Source organism: Lynx canadensis, chromosome A1, assembly GCF_007474595.2.
Source record: "Lynx canadensis isolate LIC74 chromosome A1, mLynCan4.pri.v2, whole genome shotgun sequence".
Classification (NCBI taxonomy): Eukaryota; Metazoa; Chordata; class Mammalia; order Carnivora; family Felidae; genus Lynx; species Lynx canadensis.
Genome location: NC_044303.2, coordinates 53,370,710 through 53,389,791, shown reverse-complemented (window position 1 = coordinate 53,389,791; position 19,082 = coordinate 53,370,710). Strand labels below are relative to the sequence as shown.

The 19,082-nt window shown below is 38.3% G+C and overlaps 1 protein-coding gene across 14 annotated transcripts in view; it reads left to right on the top strand.

Annotated features, from left to right (window-relative positions):
* The first annotated feature begins 4,514 nt into the window (after window positions 1-4,514).
* The window catches only part of RBM26 (RNA binding motif protein 26), an 86,081-nt gene continuing 71,513 nt past the window's right edge, over window positions 4,515-19,082 (top strand). For 7 of the 14 annotated variants that reach the window (XM_030312486.1, XM_030312481.1, XM_030312435.1 and 4 more), the window contains exon 1: window positions 4,515-5,044. In XM_030312486.1, the coding sequence (XP_030168346.1) occupies window positions 4,974-5,044 (71 nt within the window). In that variant the 5' untranslated portion in view covers window positions 4,515-4,973. Of the gene's footprint in view, window positions 5,045-12,767; window positions 12,879-19,082 lie in introns of those variants that run through there. The other 7 variants (XM_030312383.1, XM_030312463.1, XM_030312376.1 and 4 more) reach the window with 3 other exon arrangements.

Here is a 19,082-nt window from a genome sequence, read left to right as displayed (position 1 = left end):
AAAAAAGAGCAAAAAGGAGGGATTTGCTCTGTTAAGATAGTCTGTAAGATGATGGTAAATATAAACAACATGGCACTGGTGTAGTCATAGACAAAGAGACCAACTAAGTTCAGAACCAGAGCCATATATAAATAGAAATATGACATATGATAAAAGTGGCATCAAAAATAAATGAGGAAGGGACAGGCTATTGTGTATAATTACAGAGAAAAATTGGCTTGCCATCTGGAGAAAAATAAGCTAGATCCCCACCTTACACCAAATAAAGGAATATATTCCAGAGAGAATAACAATCTAAATGTGATTCTCTGGAGAGTAATGAACAATAAAGGAAATAGAAAATGTAGGCTATTTTTGTGAAGTCAAAATGCAGGCTGAGTTTTTAAACAAGAGCCCAAAAGCAACACTGAGAGTGATAAGATTATATCCATCAGCTAGGAGAGAGAACTGGAAGAACCCAAGGAGGAGTTATGTACACTATACAGAATATTCCTAGGATGAGGGCAGCTAAGGAAACCACAAGGAGATATAAGTCTGTTAGGAAGTGTCATTATGACTTGCCTGTCCAAAATATTTTCCCCTGCCTCTACCTCCTTCCTATTTAAAATTAAGCACATATCCTTCAATAAACGTTTTTGAGCTCCAGACACTGTTAAGTATAGGAAGTACAAAGACGAATATGCTTGAGTTCTAGTCCTTAAAAAGTTCATAATCTAGTCAGGGAGACAGAGCAGAAAACTGAATGTTTTAACTCCTATCCTACAGGTAGAAACCTAGAGGCATCTACCTTCGCCTAGGACATCAGTGAGAAGCTGTTTTTTTTTTTTTTTTTTTTAATTTTTAAAAAAATATTTTTTTATTTTTGAGAGAGAGAGACACACAGAGTGAGAATAGGGGACGAGCAGAGAGGGAGACAGAATCCGAAGCAGGCTCCAGGCTCTGAGCTGTCAGCACAGATGTGGGGCTGAACTCACAAGCCACAAGATGATGACCTGAGCTGAAGTTGGACGCTTAACCGACTGAGCCACCCAGGCACCCCGAAAAGCTGGTTTTTGAGCAATGAGGAAAGTCATTCCAGGCAACATCACTAACAAAGAAACAGGACTTTGAAAGTTTATTGGAAAATGTTAAGTAGGTAACCTAATAATGGACATTCTGAAATGTTTGTTATTGAATGCAGAAAGTACTTTATGGAGGTTATTTTAGTCTTCCCTTAGCAGCACTGATAATCACACTAGCTAATTATCACCTTTGAAGGCACAGCCAAAGAACTACTAAAGTGATAAGGGGTAAATGTTAATGGTTAAGAAAGAAAAGCATGCTGCAAAGCACTGACGACTAAGCGTGGAGTAGTAACAACTGTATAATGGATTTAGAGGAGGAAGAGGTTGCTGTCAGCTTCATTGGTCAGGGAAGATCTCATGGAAGCGGCAAAGCTTCACTTAATCATTCAAGAATTGAGAACTGGGGCGCCTGGGTGGCGCAGTCGGTTAAGCGTCCGACTTCAGCCAGGTCACGATCTCGCGGTCCGTGAGTTCGAGCCCCGCGTCGGGCTCTGGGCTGATGGCTCGGAGCCTGGAGCCTGCTTCCGATTCTGTGTCTCCCTCTCTCTCTGCCCCTCCCCCGTTCATGCTCTGTCTCTCTCTGTCCCAAAAATAAATAAACGTTGAAAAAAAAAAAAAAAGAATTGAGAACTGACTGTATATATCAGGAGCTGTGCTTGGAGCAGGAACTTCAAAACTCAAAACTATAGTTACTGAAGGACAGATAATCAGATACTTGCAAAAAATAAAGCAATGAGTGTTATGACAGAGGCAAGCATAGGCTGATGTGAGAAAACCTCAGAGGGACCCTTGCTTTAGAGCAGGGAGGTCAGAGATGGCTTTCCAAAGGTGATGCTGTATGCACTGAATTATGATGGATGAGTAGGATTTCATCAAGTGAAAGGGAAGGAAAACCATTCCATTTAGTGAGAGTGGCTCCATTTAGTGAGAGAACACACCTCCCTCAAGGAACATGGAATAATAGCTCAAGGTAATGGCTGAAAGGCAGTGAAGGAAGTTTCTTTTCTTTTTTTTTTTTTAATATTTATTTCTGAGAGGAGGGGAGGGGCAGACACACACACACACACACACACAGAATCCAAAGCAGGCTCCAAGCTCTGAGCTGTCAGCACAGAGCCCCTTGCAGGGCTAGCTCAAACTCGTGAACTGTGAGATCATGACCTGAGCCCAAGTTGGATGCCCAACCAATTGAGCCACCCAGGCACCCCTGTGAAGGAAATTTCTAAGGCAAATAGGTAGAGATTTGATTATGAAAGGCCTTTTATAGAATGTTAAAGAATTTGGAATTCTATCCTGAAGACAACGTGGGAGTTGATGAAGATTGTAAGCAGGGAAGTGACATGACTAGATTCAAGTTTTACAATGATTACTATTAAAGGCAATGATGATAAAGGCAATTGAAGATGAACTGATAATGGGGGCAGCCTAAGAGGCAGGGAGATTAAAAGGCTGTTGCTATTATTTATGGAAAATAAAAAAAGACTTCAAACATATACTAGCAGTGGTACCAAGAATGGGTAAGGTTTGAGCAGCCAGAGAAAGAAGTAGAGGCATTCCTCGTAGAAATGATAGGTATAAATGTTTGGAGAAGGGGAGGGTGAGCAGATCAGTTTGCCTGGAGTATACAGTATTTGACAGAAGAAAAATGATTCTAAGGCTGGAGCAGAAGGCCAGGTACGGAACAGTTGGTGATGAAGTTGAAAACAATGTTGGGGTCAGCCCGTGACAAACCTATCAAACAGGCTAAACAATTAGGATGTTGCTTTTCCCATAGCAATATTAAATTAAAAAATCACTTTTATTGTGGTTAAAATATACATAAAATTTATGACTTTTATCATTTTTAAATGTACAATTCAATGACATTCAGTACATTTACATTGTTGTGCAACCATCAACAATGTTCCTCTCCAGAACTTTTTCCACATCCCAAACTGAAACATTTTACTCATTACAGAATAACTCCCCTACCCGCCCAGCACTGGCAACTACCATTCTACTTTGTATCTCTGGGAGTTTAGCTACTCTAGGTACCTCATAAGTGGAATCATACAATATTTGTCCTTTCGTTTCTGGCTTATTTCACTCAGCTAAATCACTTTAATCAACACTCTGATTATGCAGTGGTTGAATTCTAATTTCATTCTACTCTACATGCTATATTTTAAAACAAATGTCTAGCTTTCTTGATAATCTTTCCCACTTATTGCTTAAGGACACTTCAATCTAGCAAATTATAAAAAAGGGCTCCTAAGGGCAATTTTACTCTACCACTATCTATCATTAAAGAGCTTTTCATTGTCTACTTACTCTAAGCGTCTTTATATTGCAAATTATTTTCATTTCATTATAGTTTTACAGGTACTGGACCTTTTGCAAAATCCCACCTAGTACCTTTTTTAAAATTTTATTTTATTTATTACTTTCAGAGAGAGAGCGCGTGCGGGAGCAGGGAAGGGGCAGGGAGAGAGAGAGACAGACAGACACAGAATCCGAAGTAGGTTCTAGGCTCTGAGCTGTGAGCACAAAACCCAACGGAGGCCTTAACTCGTGAACCGGGAGATCACGACCTGAGCCAAAGTCGGAGGCTCAACGACTGAGCCACCCAGGCGCCTCCTACCCCGTCCCCGCCCCCACCTCCACCTAGCACCTTAAAATGATAGTAAATAATAGCAAATAGACCAACTCAGGCAGGATCCAAACTTCCTCAGAAGGGAAGTTAATTTAGGATGCTGATATGAAGGCTCTGTCTTTTGATACTATTTATTTTCCCTGTGACTGGATCGGTTCTACATAAAGAGAATTAAAAACACACTGTTCTTCTCTTTAACCAGGGAAAGTCTGAAGTTTCAGATGCTTGAAAACTATTAGAGAACTAATAAGATTATCTCACCTTTCTTTTGGGGCATCCCTAGATCATTACTGTTCTACCATCAAGTTGAGTAATTCTGGACAAAACACTAATCCTCTGGAAGTTTCACTGGGTTAAATTATACCAGCCTGTGCTTCCCAACCTTGTCCACACCACAGCACACACTATACGGTATTGCAGGACACTGAGATAAACGGAGGAGGCAGTACAGCACACCTGGAACCCGCTGGCCGCCGTGCGTCCTCGCACAACGTGTAGACGCTCTCAAGGAGCGCTCCAGTCCGCAGGTTCGTTCTGGCTGATGCGCCACAGCGGTCTATACACAGGACGAGTGGGGCTCCCGCTGTTTCTGAAGTCAGAGGCCTTTCCCTCCGTGCATAAAAATAAAGTCTTTATTCCATAAGCGGACCAAAGCGTGGACCAAAGCGTAAAAAGGCACAAAGGCCTCAAACGAGGCAAATACGCAAAATATCAAAGTACCGCACTCGCCCAGCGCGCTCTCCGCCGAGCTTACGTCTCTTCCCAGCAGGCTCCGGGAGTCACCGCGAGACTTCATCAATTCTCGCGAGATTTATCGGCAGCCATCTTCTTGGGGGTGCTGGGAGCCGGGAAGACCCCCCGAATCGTTCCCATTGAGCTGCCCTTCGTCTTCGCTTTCTTCACTTTTGCCTGTTCTGCGTTGCCAACACCACCTGGTTCCGAGGCTGAGAGAAAGCTCGGATCTAGGCGCGTGTCGACCTCCCGGTCCAAGAAGATTTGCTTGGGTGGAGGGAAAGGGGAGGGCTCGGGCAAACCGTTGCTGCCTCAGCCCGGGCCGGGGTCCGGGGACGGGGAGCTCCTGGCACCCCGTGGATTCGCGGCCTGCGACGGTACCCGCAGAGCTGTTCGCCGATCCGGGCTCGCGGGAACCTGCCACCGGCGCCTCCCACCGCGGCCCACGCGGGCGGCGCGCGGAGGAGGGGGCGGGGGCAGCGGCGGCTGTAGCGGCCGAGACCTGGGCGGGCGGAGGAGTGTGACGGGCCTCGGGGCCGCTGTGGATGGTTTCTAAAATGATCATTGAAAACTTCGAGGCACTCAAGTCCTGGCTCAGCAAGACTCTCGAGCCCATGTGAGTATCCGGGGGCTATCTCCTTGCAGGGATGGAAGTGGGAGATAGGCGGACACATAGATCTGTGCAGTTTCCCCCAAGTGCCTGTGATGGAGGCCGAAGCGGTGAACGGAGGTCCCAGGGTTTTTTTGTTTTCTCCTTCTTTTCCACCGTCGCTCCCAGGTTTAGGAGAGCCTGAGCTGACCTTTATCTTATCACCGAGTTGGTCCTTGAACTGGTATCTTCTCTTGTTTTCCCGTTATGTGTAGATCGACCCCAAGCCGCACACACATTTGACGAGGGCCCCCAAATCGGTTTCCTTTCGTTTAATGAATCCAATCATAACGTCTTGCCCACAGACTAATATACCTTGTTTCTTTAAGTGAAGTGAAATGGCCCTTATTAGGGATTAGGGCAGTTGTAGTGCAGGCCACTCACGTTTTACATAAATACAGTCCCTGAAAGAAAGGCCACGTTTCCCATGTGCTATCTGGCTCATCCGCACCTCTTCTAACTGATTGAAGACGTAACAGGTGCTAAGGTACCCAGTAAGATTCCCTTTTCCCACCTACACGTTTGTTAAGTTGGAGAGGAGGAAGAAAATGTTATCTATCCATATGGAATATTTAGCAGTTTTAAGTGGGTTGCTGTAGATGGATTGTGTGTGTGTGTGTGTGTGTGTGTGTGTGTAGATTTGTGTGTTCAGGGTGCCGGAATGTTTTAGATTGAAAAAATGAGTGTTTTAAGGATTTGTCTTTACAGTAATACATACAAAATATATCTTGATCCAGGTGCTTTATCAAGATTGGTTGATTTACAGTAAACAACTTAAAATATGGAAAATCCACTCATTTAATGAGTTTATCCAGTGCCTGCTATGTCCTCTGGGAGGCTTTGGTAGAGCTTTTAAATTCCGAAGTTGACAAGACAATAATAAAGGAGCATTAAATAACTTCAGATAAAAATAGGAATGGCGGTTGTAATAATACAGGATCATATAAAAGGGTGATTAGAAGACTTCTCACAGGAGTTAGCGTTTGAACAACACTTAGGAGAAAACCATCTGTGTCAGAGTCTGGAGAAAGACTTTTCCTTGCAGAAGGAACAGCAGGTGCAAAGGCCCTTTAGCAGATATGATCACAGTGTGTTCCAGGAAGACAAAGAAGGCAATGTGACTGCAAGGAACCTTGTGATGGGGGTGGGAGAGAATAGAAGGACATGAAATTGGAGAAGTTGTTAGGGCAAATTATGTAGGATTTTCTAGGCCATGGTCAAGAGCTAGGATTTCATTTATAATGAGAAGACCTTAGATACTTTAAAGCAGGCAGGGACTGGTTTGAACTCTTTTTTTTTTTTTTAAATATGTTTATTTATTTTTGAGAGAGAGAGAGAGACAGAGCGTGAGCAAGGGAGGGAGGGTGGAGAGGGAGACACAGAATCTGAAGCAGGCTCCAGGCTCAGAACTGTCAGCACAAAGCCTGACGGGATCCTGACCTGAGCCACGAGATCATGACCTGAGCTGAAGTCAGATGCTTAACCAACTGAGCAACCCATGTGCCCCTCATTTGATCTTGTTTTTTTTAAATTTTAATTTAATTTTAATTTATTTTATTCTTGAGAGAGAGAGGGAGATACAGAATCCGAAGCAGGCTCCAGGCTCTGAGCTGTCAGCACAGAGCCCGACGTGGGGCTTGAACTCACAAACTGTGAGATCATGACCTGAGCCGAAGTCGGACGCTTAACGGACTGAGCCACCCAGGCCTGTTCTTGTTTTAATGCTGCCTGCTTTGTGGAGATTAAGGGGGCAGGCATTAATATGAGGAGACTGTTCTGAGGGCATTGTAGGCAGAAATGTGAGTAGTTTGTATTAGAGTGGTAGTGGAAACAACAAAATATGTTTTATAAGTGGATCTGATAGAACTTGCTGATATTGATTGGATGTGGGAGATGAGGGAAAGGGAAATCAAGGATGATGACCAAGAAGTTAGCGACTGGATGGGTGATGATAGAGAAGGCTGGGAGAACACATTGAGGGGAGGAGGAAAGATAGTTGGTTTTGATCAGTAAATATAAAGTGTTTGTTATACATCTGAGTTAGATGTCAAATAAGTTGTTGGGTTATGAGTCTAGAACTCAGGTGAAGACTAGAGAAATTTGGAGTCATGCAGATAGTGTTTGAAACTATGGAGTTGTGGGAGATTTCCTAATTAAGAATGTGTTGATAGGGAAGAAAGGAGGGCCAAGGTCTGAGGTAGAAGGTTGAGATTTATGTTACTAAAGAAACAAAAGAGGTGAGTTGTCAACTTGATGGGATGTTACAGAATGGCCAAAAAGGATGAAAGCAGATAAGTGGCCCTTAAGTTTGGAACGGTAGAAGTCATTGGTAGCCTTAGCAAAACAGCTTCATTGAAGTGGGGTGCTCTAGATCCCTTATTTCAGCAAATGGAGAGAAAATATGCAACAGTGTAGTGTAGTAGTTGAGAGGACAAACTCTGGAACCAGAATGGCTGGCTTTGAATATCGTCTCTGCCACTTTGCCAGCTGCTTAAAATTGGGTAAATTACTTAACTCAGTGCCTCCTGTTTCCTCATCTGTATGGGGGAAATAATGAATATGTATTAATCTTTGAACACTGGCTGGCTTGTAATTAGTGTTCAATAAGTACTAGGTGAACAGAAAACTTAAAATGTTTTAAGTTGAAATAGCATTCCTTTTTAAAAAAAACTTTTTTGAATTTAGTTTACACATAATGTTACATTAGCTTTAGGTATACAATATGGTGATCCAGTATCTTTATATTTTATGCCATAATCTAAAAGAAGGTTATTTATAGTTACTTCATGTGTATGCTTGTGTTTTTATTCAGTTTCAGGTATCATATAGCTTACTCAGATGACTGTAGCACTGCAGTCATTACTGGTAGAATAAATAAGGCACTGCTAGCTAGAGTACAGCCTAAACCCTGGTAGGAATTGGAATTGGTCCTTTCATAATGTACATTGCTGTGGTAAAATTGAGCCCTTATCCAAGTTCCTGTCCCTTTAATTGCATTTCAGATGAATTCTTGGTAACTTTGAAAGCTAATTCCAATTATTTAAGATTTGTGGTTTCTAACCTTGGTTTTGTGAAACTTTAAGGTGTATTTGTTATCTGAAAGGATTTTTTTTGTTTTACTTTAAAACTATAATTGCCAAATAGCACCTGTTTGAAGGAGAACATTTGAAGGACCAAGGGTAAGATGTAACTCAGAACTTGTATGGAACTATCTAGCTACTCATGCTAGTAAAGCATCTCATGGTTTTGGACTTCTCTGCATTTTGAGTATGTTAATTCAGCAAACATTGAGTACTTAATCTACTTTGTACTGAGTGGTGTGTTAGATATTGGGGATAGTGGGAAATGAGCAGAGAGGACTGTCTTCGTATTGTTTACCACTTAGCAGGGAAGACGTGTTGAACAAGTAATTACAAGGCCAGTGAGTGTTACTAAGTCCAGAATGCTGTCAAAATATACGTCTGGGAGGTCAGGAAAGGCTTTGCTGATATGATAACATTTGATCTTAGCCTGCAAGGATGAAGAGCAGTTTGCTAGGCCAAAAAGATGGGAATGGAGAACTGTGAAAGCATCCTAGATTTTGAAAAACAGATTGTATGAAAGCCCAAAAATGGAAGAAAAAAAGTGTCTTGGGGAAATTGAAACAAGTTGGAAAAAATAAAAAAAAGCAAAGGGAAGAATAGCAGTGGATAGCTCAGAGAGAGAAGCAGGAACATTCAAGACTTTGTTGAGTCATGTTAAGGATTTTGGATGTTAATTGAAGGATAGTGGGAAGCAAGTGAAGGGTTTTAGAAGCCAGAGAGCTTTCAGATTGACATAAAAACAAACAGGAAATCCAGCCTGGTTGCACTGTTTTAGCATGAAATGAAAGTTGGCAGATCTGCATTTAATGATGGTAAGGTCTGTAGATATGTCAGGGTTTTGAGTTTTGTGGGTTTTTCACATAAATTATTGAAAATGTAGGTGTTAAAATTGGCATCTTAAAATACTTAAGATTGATACTATATTCTCAAACATTTGCTTAGTCATGCTTGCTAATAATAAAATGAAATTAGATGTTGGTCTTTAACATTCATTTCTTTTTGCTAATTTGAAGTCCTGGAAAAAATTTTAAGCTTTTTTTTTTTTTTTTTTTTGATGTTCGGTTTTTCTGTTTTTGTTTTCTAAACAGAAAAGATTTTCTGCTGTATTCTAAGACTTTTTATGAGTTTACACATCACCAAGTGTGGTAATTTAATAAAATCATGGACTTTTTTTAGCTGGAGGGAAGCCTTAAAATCAAGTAAAAATAAAAAAAAGAACTCCTTAATTTTTCAAAAAACGGAGAGGCAGATAGACTTAATGATGTACCCTTATTTTGTGACCGTAATAGTAAAGAACACAATGCCGCGTTTTGTCCTCCTGCTGCTGTGTAGTGCTGTGGAGGTAATGTGTAGTGGAAAGAAGCCAAGCTTTGATCCACGTGGACTGGTGTTCACATCTCAGTTCTGCCACTTAGTAATCTAAGCAACTGAACCTCCTCTTTCCTTACTGGCATAATAGGTAGAATTATACTTCTTCTGTAGTTGAAAGAATTGAGACACATTTTTAAGAGTTTACCCCTTCGACCTTCCTTAAATACTGCTTGGTTAAACACAAATAGGTTACATTACTTGCTACTGTTACTATTATCACTACCACTGCTGCTGGCTACCCACCTGTATTTGCATACATTGTTGAAAGGTTTCTATGAGGTAAGCACTGTTACCTCCATTTTGCAAGTGATGCCACTGGGGCACTGAAGCAGGACGTTAAGGTACTTGTCCAGAGACACACAGCTAGCTATAGCATGTGACTAAACAGTAATTTAAACTCAGACTTTTTTGATTGTAGAGCCATGTTCTTAATTTACTACTACACAATACCATGTATTCTTTCTTGTAACTGTATGCACTTTTTACTGTTACATTTTCATAATACTAGCTGCAATTATAAAGGAATAAAGTTCTAAAGTGTCATGGTTATCAGTGCTTTACAGTGTAAGAAAGAAACTTCTTCGGGAACTTTTGTAGTCTTTCTCCCTTCACTCACACTTGTTAACTATACCTTTCTCACCACGTTACAATTATTTTTGTTCCTGTTTTACAGGAAGAACTGAAAGGTGGTCTTTTTACTCCTGAACTTTATTCCTGTTTCCCTCCTTTGATCTTTCTCTTTTTACAGACCCTTTTGGGCTTAGAAACTCATTTTCCTGGTCTTTAAGGAAGAAAAACTCAGCAACAGTAGTAGTGAAAACAAAAAAATAAAATCATACTTCTAGTTACTTTCATACTAGCTTTAGCTTTCTTTTCCTTTTACTAGTAAATCTAGAAATAGTAGTCTTTATTTTTTCATTCCTTTGCCCCAACTATTTACTTCTTAATCCCTTGTCATGTAGTTTCTTTCTGTTTATATTCAAACCAAATTGCATATTTCAGTGTTACCAATTTATGCTAATTAAATGTAGAGATTTTTATATAAATTTTATATTCTTTGTCCTATATGTATAACATTTAACAATGTTGATGCTGCCTTTTTAACATCACATATCTTGAATCCCTAATGCATTGCTTCTCTTTCTTCGCAAATCAGCCCTACCCTTTTTAGTTCTTTTTCTTGCCTTTTAATTGTATTTTTTCAAGTTCTGTTTCCATGCCTTTTTTTTCCTCAACTGTTTCTACTCCTGTCCTCTCTTGCACATTCATTTCCATGGATGGTTTCTATTATCTGTGGCAGTGGTTCTTAAAAACCGTGTGTGTGTGTGTGTGTGTGTGTGTTGTAGAGTCTTTGAAAGTTTGATTAAAGACTTCCTTCCTTAGGATATTGCATATGCTATATACACATTTGCATTGAATTTCAGAGCTTTTCCAAGAGAACCTCTAGTTTCTGCATTACTTTTTCACATATGTACCTTTAGACTTGATCACTCTTCAAAGCCTTAACGTCTTATACCAGTTGCTAGCTAAATACCCACCTGGTTCTCCCATGAACTTCAAATTACATTTCTGAGAATAAATGTTCTCTGAATTCACTGATTTCCATTTCATTTCCTCAGATTTTCCAGGCTTGGAATTTTATTTTTTGGCTTTTCCTTACTTCATTCCTTTCCTGCATCAGTTAATCATTAGGTCTGTCTCTTTCTTTCCTGTTTTTTTTTTTTTTTCAACGTTTATTCATTTTTTAGAAAGAGAGAGAGACAGAGGGCACATGGGAGAGGGGCAGAGAGAGAGGAAGACACAGAATCCAAAGCAACCTCCAGGCTCTGAGTTGTCAGCACAGAGCCCAGTGCAGGGCTCGAACTCACGAACCGTGAGATCATGACCTGAGCTGAAGGTGCCCCTGTCTCTTTCTTTTAATAATTCTTAATAATGACATTGCTCAGTAGGGGGCCTCGCACTCCTTACCTAAACTTTTGGGTTTTTTCTCCCCTCTAGTTCCATCCTGGGTGCCCAGCCTTGTTTATATCTTCTTGTCCGATCAAAATCTTTAGCACTCCTAAATAAGTTGCGTACATTTAGACTTGGCTTTCAAACATATACAGTAATCTGCTTACCTTTCCAGTTTGTATCTTCCTATTTTTTGTGTGTGTCTTAATTTCAGCAAGGCTGAACTTTCATTGTGATTCTGTGTCATCACATTTGTATCATGTGTACATTTGTGATACATTTGTATCATGTGTATCATGTATATGTGATTCTGTATCATCACATACTGTCCCCTTTTCCCAACTTTTAGAAGGTAACATTGAGCGCTTATCTTATGCTAATCATTGTGTATTCATTGAGTGTGAGCTAGATTCTGTTATCTCAGTTTTAAATATGAGGAGATTGAGTCTTAGGAAGATTAAGTAATATGCTTCATTCATAGCTAATAAATGATGGAGACAAGATTTGAAACAAGACATTTTGATATCAGAGCCTTGTAGATTATGATATACTGCCTTTCTCTGTTTCGCTTCTATATAAGTTGAAATCAAAGGTCAAGGGTGATTCTAGTTCTTCCAGAAAGTTATTTATAAGATCCATCCATTTGGAAGGCGTGACATGATTCTCCGCCTAGAACTAGTTTGTGTCGATTGTGACAGTCATCACTTGCACACTTGTTTAGTAATCCTTACTTATTTTAGCTTCATTATTAGAATCTCAGGTTCTTGAAAGTAGACTCCAAGTCTTAAATTTTAAATGTCTTCCTGTTGTGTACAGCACCCAGTACAATACCTTGTGTGTGGTATGTTTAAATGCACTGGTTGATATTTGTAGTTTATATAACCATAACCTAAGCAGAAACGAGTGTAAACTATAAAATCTGCTATACGTTGGGGCACCTCGGCTTTCTCAGTTGATTAATGTTCCCGCTAAGAGGTCGTGATCTCACGGTTTGTCAATTCAAGCCCCGAATCGGGCTCTGTGCTGACAGTGCAGAGCCTCCTTGGGATTATCTCCCTCCCTCTCTCTGTGCCCCTCCCCCGCTTATTCTCATTCTCTCACTCTCTGTCTCAAAATAATAAATAAATAAACTTAAAAAAAAAGAATCTACCGTACTTTAGAATTTTATTTCAGAGCAGCAGATATATGAGCAGTTTGAAAAGTTATTAATTCCTGGGTCTCTTTCTCTTTATTTTTACTTCATAGCATCTTCAGATTATGTAAAGCTTAAGTGATTTTTTTTTTAGGGGGAAAGGACAGTGAAGAGTATTAATGACATTTACTCAAAGCATTTTTGAATACTGTTATGTGCAAGCTGCTGGCCTCCATGGAGCTGCCCGGAAAAGAATTAATATATGGTAATTCTAGTCTAATGAATTTTACAGCTGGTAGAAGAGTTTTTCTATAATTAATTATTGGCTAAAATATTTTTCATTGCCTTCTTCATCCCTTTAACATTTGTTGAGTTGACTCATCACCACATTTCACTGCTGCATAGCAAGCAACTTGGCTTTTCCATGTGAACGCTGACTAGTTAAAATGGATTTAGCATTTTCTATATGTTTTAGCACTTTCTTATCTTGGGCTTATAATGTTTTCAAATAAAATTATTCTATATGCATAAATCAAGAGACAGGGATAGTATTATTAGCAAAACAAAAAATAAGATATTCCAGTGTTTGGTGTCTAACATCAAGAATGACTAATTCAGGCGTGAGCTAAATGGTTTCTAGGAATTTTTTGTCTTCCTCCTGCTTCCTTAGCCCCAGAAACTAGAAAATGAGAGAAATGAGTGGACGGTATAAGCCCTCCCCTACCAGACTTACTTACTTACTCCCATTACCTCTTCTCAGTGGAAAAATCTCAGTGGAAAAATCCTCAGTTAGTCAACAAATAATAACCTCAAATTGGTAAAAGTTTATTTTTAACTTGGGGTCATATTTACTATTGTATATGTGTATGAAATAATGAAATTCACTTGAAATCTGGTACTCAGTGATTCTTAAGCTATTTTACCAACATACAAGCAAATAAGTTTATGTATTCTTTCTGCTTCTTATATAATTAGTATCATACTTGGCTGTCATTCTGTATAATACATAAAAGTGTTGTCTTTTTTTTAAGGCTGCATAGTATTTCAGTGGATATGCTATAATTTAACCATCTGTATTGATGAACTGAACAAATACTATTGTAGTGTGTACATTTATCACATGATGCACCCATATGTACCCATCACTTAGGTTCTGCTGTTAACATTTTAGTGTACGTGCCACTATCCTTTGATTTATTTCAAAGTAAATTGCAAATGTCAGTGAATTTACCCCTAAATACTTATCATGCATATCATAAGAGTTCAGTATTTGTAATTTTAAAAAAGTTGATATAATTTATATACAGATCTTAAAGTGTACTCTTTGATAACTTTGACAAATGCATACATCTTTGTAACTCAATTCTCTATTAAAATAAAGAACATTACCCTCATTCTGGAAAGTTTCCTCATTCTCCTCCCCATACTCCCATCTATCCATACAAACAATCACTATTCTGATTTTTTTAATTTACTATATATTAGTTTTGCCTATTATGGAACTTCATATAAATGGAATTTTAAAATGGGTACTCTTGAACAAGACTTGTTTTTACTACTCAAGATGTTCTTGAGATTTATCCATATTGTTGCATATATCTGTAGCTCCTTTTTATTGCTGTGTAGTATTCCATTGTCCAATGCATGCTGTGTAGTTATAATAATGCCCATGCTGTTTTTAGTTTTGACTAGTTAATTGGACACAGTTTTTGTTTTTAATTAAAAATAATACATATTTGTAATAAAATTTGAACAGTATAGAAATATAAACTAAAAGTGAGTCTTCCTAGCCCCTTCTTGATCCCTGTACATAAACACATAATTGTATATATATAAAAATATACATGTATTATGTTTATTTAGGTGTGTACAGTTGACCCTTGAACAACCCTGGTTTAAATTGCATGGGTCCATTTATACATGGATATTTTACAGCATTTTGGATGTATTTTCATAATAACTCTCAACATTTTCTTTTATCTAGCTTTATTGTAAGAATACAGTATGTAATCATATATAACATACAAAATGTGTGCTAAATGACTGTTTCTGCTCAGGTCATGATCTCACTGTTTGTCACATCCGTGGGTGGCTCATTCAGTTAAGTGTCCAATTCAGGTCAGGTCTTGAACTCAGGGTCATGAGTTCAAGCCCCACATTGGGCTTTTCCTGTGCATGGAGCCTACTTTAAAAAAAAAAAAAGAAGAAACAAAGATGTTTGCAGGAGTCAAAAGTTATACACAGATTTTTGACTGTGTGGGGTTGGTGCTTCTAACCCTTGTTAGTTCAAGAGCTGACTGTAATTTTTTAACATAGGATAATTTTATTCATTTTTACTGTAACTGATATTACAGGTAACAGACATGCTACCTATCCTCTCATATGAGTATATTCTTAAGTAGTTTCCTGTTTGTTTTTTTTTTTCCCCCAGTGGTTCCATAGTATTATGTTATGGGAATATACTATAATTTGCTTTTTTTTTTTTAATTTTTAATGTTTATTTTTGAGAGAGACAGAGTATGAGAGGGGGAGGGGAAGAGAGAGAGGAAGACACAGAATCTCAAGCAGGCTCCAGGTTCTGAGCTTTCAGCACAGAGCCCAATGTGGGGCTCAAACTCATGAACCGGAAGATCATGACTGGAGCTGAAGTCAGACACTTAACTGCCTGAGCCACCCAGGAACCCCTATAGTTTGTTTTAATAGTGTTTTATGTAAGACATGGTCATTACTTTTTAGGAAAAAAACACCTTAGTGGGGTGCCCTGGTGGCTCAGTCGGTTCAGCGTCTGACTTCACCTCAGGTCATGATCTCACGGTTTGTGAGTTGGAGCCCCTGCTTGGGATTCTCACTCTCCTCTCTCTCTGCCCCTTCCCCACTTGCACTTTCTGTCTCAAAATGAATAAACAAACTTAAAAAAAAAGGAAGAAAAACATTAACTTATTTTCTTAAAGTATTAAATTCCTGCACATAGTTACAAGAAGGAAAACTTCCCAGAAGGCTTTGAAATGAAAAGTTAAAGTCCTCTTCATATTTCCTACCCTAGCATTGTTAATATGTAGTGTTTATACTTTTAAAACAGCTGATTCCAGTTTTATTGAGTGATTCTTCCATAGTTTACTTAGCCATATTCTTGTCATTTAGTTCATGTCCTAGGTTTTTTTTACTTTATAAATAACTGCAATGAACATCTTCCTGTATGTAGTTTCTTTTCTCTTTCTCTCCCTTATTCTTTCCTTCCTTTCCCTCCCTCTCTTTCATTCTATATCTCTCTCCCCTTCCCTCCCTTCTCTTTTTTCTTTGTTTCTCCTCACCCCCACTCCCAGTCTCATTAGAGAAGAATTCTTTTCCAGATGTCACCTAATGCTGCTGTTGGAGGCCTTTTTAACATTAAGACATGTGTATTTGAAAGCTTAACCAGGTGTACTTTTGGTGGTGGTGGTTTAAATCCAGTAGTTCAGATGAACTTGTTTTATGAAGTTGCGTACCGCGTTATGGCAAGTAATTTCTCTAGTTTTCTTGCCTCAGCCATTTAAAAAGTGACAGAAGGAGAGATAATATGTCTGTATAAATTCTGGTCTGTTTTTGCTTTGTAACTTTCTGTGTCCTGCTATTCCTACACTCCCTGCTTCTATGCCCATTCCCCAGTTACTACTTTTCCATTGCTTATGCAATTTCCATTGCTGGCAATTAAAAAGTTGTTATGAAAAAACGTCTATACAAACCTTAAATTTAAGATTCATACAAATCTTAAAAAGTTACTGCAAATGATAAATAATTGAATGATTACAAATTATGCATATAAGCATTAAAATATGCAGTTCAGCAGGCCATTTGTTGCTCTTTGTAATAGTTTCTTTTAATTGAATAAATTTGCTGGGTAACTGTAAGTTTAAGGTATAAAGCATGTTATTTTGATACATTTATATATTTTCATATGTATGATTGCCAGTGTAGTGATACTTATCACATAATTATAATACAATATTATTGTCAGTGTCCATTATGTTGTGAATCAGGTCTCCATGACCTATTTCATGACTATTCATTACGAGTTGTACCCTTAAACACCATCACTCTTATCTCCCTTCTCCCCCCACCCCCACCCATTCCCTGGTAGGTATCATTTTACTCTGTCTTTAATAGAGTTAACTTTTTTAGATTTCAGTGTAATGTGCTGAAGGTCCATCCATGTTGTCAAAAAGGGAAGATATCTTCCTTTCTTGTGGCTGAATAATATTCCATTGTGTATATGTACCATATCTTTTTTATCCTTTTATCTGTCCACGGACATTTGAGTTCTTTTCAGATCTTGGCCATTGTGAATAGTGTTATGATTAAAATGGGAATTCATATATCTCATCAAAATCCTGTTTTCGTTTTCTTTGGGTATATACCCAGAAGTGGAATCATTGGCTTGAATGATAGATCTTTTAAAATTTTTTGAGGAACCTCCGTGTTACTTTTTGTAGTGGTTGGGCCAGTTTATGTTCCCACCAATAATGTAGAAGGGTTCTCTTTTCACTACATCCCTACCAGCATCTGTCATTTCTTGTCTTCTCAGTGGTAGCTATTCTAATATGTGTGAGGCAGTATCTTGTTGTTTCTGCATTTCCCTGATGATTAGTGCTATTTAGCATCTTTTCCATGTGTCTGTTGACCATTTTGATGTCCACTTTGGGCAAATGGCTGTTTAGTTCTCATTTTTTAATTGGAATGTTTGGTTTTGTTTGTGTTTGAGTGACCGTGTTCTTATATCTTTTGGATATTAACCGCTTCCAATTTATGCTTTACAAAAATCTTCTCCCTTACTGCAGGTTGTCTTCATTTTGTTGACAGTTTGCAGAAGCTTTTTAGTTTGATGTAGTCCCACTTGTTTGTTTTTGCTTTTATTGCTTTTGCTTTTGGTGTCTGCTTCAAAAACTCATTGCCAAGACGTATGTCAAGGAGTTTATCACATATATTTTCCTCTAGGAGTTTCATGGTTTCTGGTCTTAAGGTTAGACCTTTAGTCTATTTTGAGTTAATTTGTGTATATGGTATAAGATACTGGTCCAGTTTTATTTATTTATTTTTTTGCATATGGCTGTCCCAGTTTTTCCAACACCATTTTCAAATTATTATTTTTATTTTGAGAGAGAACGTGAATGGGAGAGGGGCAGAGAGAGAGGGAGAAAGAATCACAAGCAGATTCCACACTGTCAGCACAGAGTCCCCACATGGCGCTCCATCCCACGAACCATGAGATTGTGACCTGAGCTGAAATCGAGTTGGATGCTTAATCAACTAAGCCACGCAGGTGCCCCTCCCAACACCATTTATTGAAGAGACTATAGACTGTCCTTTCCCCATTGTGAATTCTTGGCTCCTTTATTATAAATTAATTGACCATTTGTGTGTGGGTTTATTTCTGGGCTTTATTCTGTTCTGTTGATCTGTGTGTCTGTTTTTATGCCAATACCATGCTGTTTTAATTACTACAGTTTGTAATATAGTTTGAAATCAGGGAGTATGGTGCCTCCAGCTTTGTTGTTTTTTTCACAAGATTGCCTTGACTATTCAGGGTCTTTTGTGGTTCCATACTAATTTTAGGCTTATTTTTTCTATTTCAGTGAATAGAATATGTAGGTTATATATATATACATATATATATGTATATATATATGTAATACATATATATAATGTATGTATAACAAATATTATATGTATATTTTATAATAGAATATATACATTATATATTTTTTCTATTTCAGTGAAAATGACATTGTAATTTCTATAAGGATTGCACGAGCTATAGATTGTTTTGGGCAATGATGGACATTTTCATGATATTAATTCCTCCTGTCCATGAACATGGGATGTCTTTCCATTTGTTTCTTTGATTTCTTGTATTTTTTGTTGTACAAATCTTTCACTTCCTTGTTTAAATTTATTCCTATATATTTTATTATTTTTGGTGCTGTTGTGAAAGGGATAGTTTTCTTTATTTTTCAGATGATTCATCATTAGTATAAAGGAATGCAGCTGATTTCTGTATGTTGATTTTGTATTCTGCAGCTTTACTGAAATCAGTGATTAGTTCCAAAAGTTTTTTGGTTGAGTCTTCAGAGTTTTTTCTTTTAAATAGATAAAATCATGTCATCAGAAAATGATGACAGTTTTACTTTTTATTTTCCAATTTGGATGCCTTTTACTTTTTTGTCTAGCTTAATTGCTCTAGCAAGGACTTCCAGTAGTATATTGAATAAGAGTGGGCATCCTTGTGTTATTCCTGATCTTACAAGAAAAGCTTTCAGTTTTTCTCCATTGAGTATAATATGAGCTGTGAGGTTTTCCTATATGATAGCATTTATTGTGTTGACTTCTGGCCCTTCTCTACTCAGCCTGTTAAGATTTTTTATCATAAAGGGATATTGTATTTTGTCAAATGCTTTTTTTACATCTTTTGAGATGATCGTGTGATTTTTGTTTT